Source organism: Cariama cristata, unplaced genomic scaffold (genome assembly GCF_000690535.1).
Source record: "Cariama cristata isolate BGI_N322 unplaced genomic scaffold, ASM69053v1 scaffold35039, whole genome shotgun sequence".
NCBI classification, from domain to species: domain Eukaryota; kingdom Metazoa; phylum Chordata; class Aves; order Cariamiformes; family Cariamidae; genus Cariama; species Cariama cristata.
In genome coordinates this window covers 4,982-7,295 of record NW_009634662.1, presented here as the reverse complement: position 1 = coordinate 7,295, position 2,314 = coordinate 4,982, and the positions used below count along the sequence as shown (strand labels likewise).

General features: G+C 41.4%; 1 protein-coding gene across 1 annotated transcript in view; it reads left to right on the top strand.

Annotated features, from left to right (window-relative positions):
• Positions 1-1,717, top strand: part of KHDRBS1 (KH domain containing, RNA binding, signal transduction associated 1) — a 10,624-nt gene extending 8,907 nt beyond the window's left edge. The window contains exon 8 of the mRNA XM_009707235.1: positions 430-1,717. Coding sequence (XP_009705537.1) covers positions 430-527 — 98 coding nt within the window. The 3' untranslated portion in view covers positions 528-1,717. The remainder of the gene's footprint in view (positions 1-429) is intronic.
• The last annotated feature ends 597 nt before the right edge of the window (positions 1,718-2,314 follow it).

Below are 2,314 nucleotides of genomic sequence, written 5' to 3'. Positions count from 1 at the left end.
CCAGACCCCGGGGTTATAGATGCTGCGGGCCGCCAGCCGGAGGGGCCGTGGCAGCTGCGACCTTCGCCACGGCTGGCTGCCAGAGCTGCCCCGTGAATTGGCTTTGGCTCCGCTGAAATTAATTACTCCTAAAAGACACCGGGTTTGTCCAAGTCAGCGCTTAGCCGGGCTGTTGGAGCTGCCGGCTTCCCGCGGATCCCATGCAAGTGGCTTTTTCCCGTAATGTCGGAAGATGTGCTGCAAACGAGAGGTTTTGGTGGACCGCGGGGCATTTTGCAGACCGGTTTTGGGGTGAAACCACTGTGGTAGTGCCCTGTGCCTCCGCGTTGACTCCGGAGGGGAGCCCATCCGTCCGGCACCACCGCTCCCTCCGTGCCCCTCGGCTCGCAGCGCTCCGCCATCCTTGACATATCCCTCTCTTTTCCGCAGGGCAAGATGACTGGAACGGAACCAGGCCCTCCCTGAAGGCCCCGCCGGCCAGGCCAGTGAAGGGGGCCTACAGAGAGCACCCATACGGACGTTATTAAAAAACAAACATGAGGGAAAAATATCAGTTATGAGCAAACAGTTGTTACTGATTCTTGTATCTCCCAGGATTCCCGTTGCTTTACCCACACCAGACAAGTAATTGTCTAACTGTTTTTCTTCGTGGCCCTTTTTCTCCCACTCCATCCTCACCCTGCATTCTGGCTTCTGTACGTAGTATTTTAAAATGAGTTAAATAGATTTAGAGGACCGACTTTAATTTTTTTTTTTTAAGTGTGTAGATGGCTTTTCTTTCTTTGTTGTTTAGATAAACACAACTGTACCTTTTTTAATAAAAAAAAAAGTTGAGTTAAAAATGTTAGTTTCAAAAGTGACATGCTTTGCTTAGCAGTTATGAAATTAAGGTTTTGTTAACCTTTTAAGTTTGGTTTTAAGGAACCCATAAAAGTTGTAGTTGCAGAATCCCAAAGTAGGCTACATTTCAAAATTCAGGGCTGTTTTTAAGCATTAAAATCATAATGTAACGGTAGTAGCTGCCACCGTTTAAAAGTAACCTCAGATGTCAAACTTTCCTTAAAAGCAGATGGCTGGTGAATCTCAAGTTTAAATTTTAATACGAAGGATCCTCAAACAAATTAAATAGCATTTTTTTAAAGGTAATTGACTTAAAAGAAAAAAAAATTAGGTTTGTAAAATTGACTTTTCGTACGTGGGTTTTGAAATCTAGCCCCGAACATGCAGTGTTGAGAGATGCTTGGGAAGCAGATTTTCCAGTGTAAAGGGGTTCTTAGTTTGGTTCTATATGAAGAACTTTTAAGGGAAAAACAAATTAAAGCATGGCTCTAATTGCCCAGTGTTTGATATTAGAACACAGAGTATTAAGTGACTAGGTCTGAACTCTGTAAAATTCTAGTCTTCTCATTTTTATAGTGTTTGGGGCAGATAATACAGTGCAAGTTTAAAACCGACAAAATTGTCAATATTAGCAATCCCACTGACTTGTTCAAGTGTATCTCAACACTAGCTTTGCATAAAAAGGGACACTGCAGCTGAAAAAATGAGGAAAAATTTCACTTTGTACATAGGATAAAGTCCTAATTGGATTTGTACACTGTCCTCCCACTCTGTTCTTGAAGATTAAATGCTACATGTGTAAGTCTGCCTAAATAGGTAGCTAAAACTTGTCAAAATGTCTGCCGCAGTTTGTCAATAAAGTTTAGTCCTTTTTTAATCAAAGTAAATGTGATGAATTGTCATTTTTTTTTTGTTGAGCAATAAAATAGCTACTTTTTTTTCAAATAAATTTAAATTAATGCTAAAGCTAATTGTCTTTTTAAAACATGGAGACATTCTAAAGATGGTGTTTTTTGTAATTCTCACAAAAAGTTTATCAAGCTCATTGAACGAGCTTAATTTTTTTTAAAAAAAGAAAAAAAAAGAAAAATTGTTTTTCACCCCCTGGAAGTTGTTGAAAGCAGTTTGATCCTGGACTATGGCAGAAATCTGACTGGAAAGTGTTTATGGTTCTTTGCTGAATTACTGATTCAGGTTTCAGGTGGCCTCACAGAACGTTCCAGACTGCAGACTCCAAATTGAGTCTGCAACGGCTGGTTTAAACGTAGCGTGACAAAAGGCATGCTGAAAAATCCAAGGCTCAGCTGCCACCAGGAGGAGAAGGAAGCTTGCTTTCTGCTTTATGTAAACACCCCTAACCCCCTTGGCTAAGATGATGCCCTTCCTACTTTCCTTAGAAAGCCACTTAAAAATGTGTCTCTGTTTGAGAAGAGTGCTGCAGTTGCTCCTCATATCCTTCCGAGAGGGTGTGTAC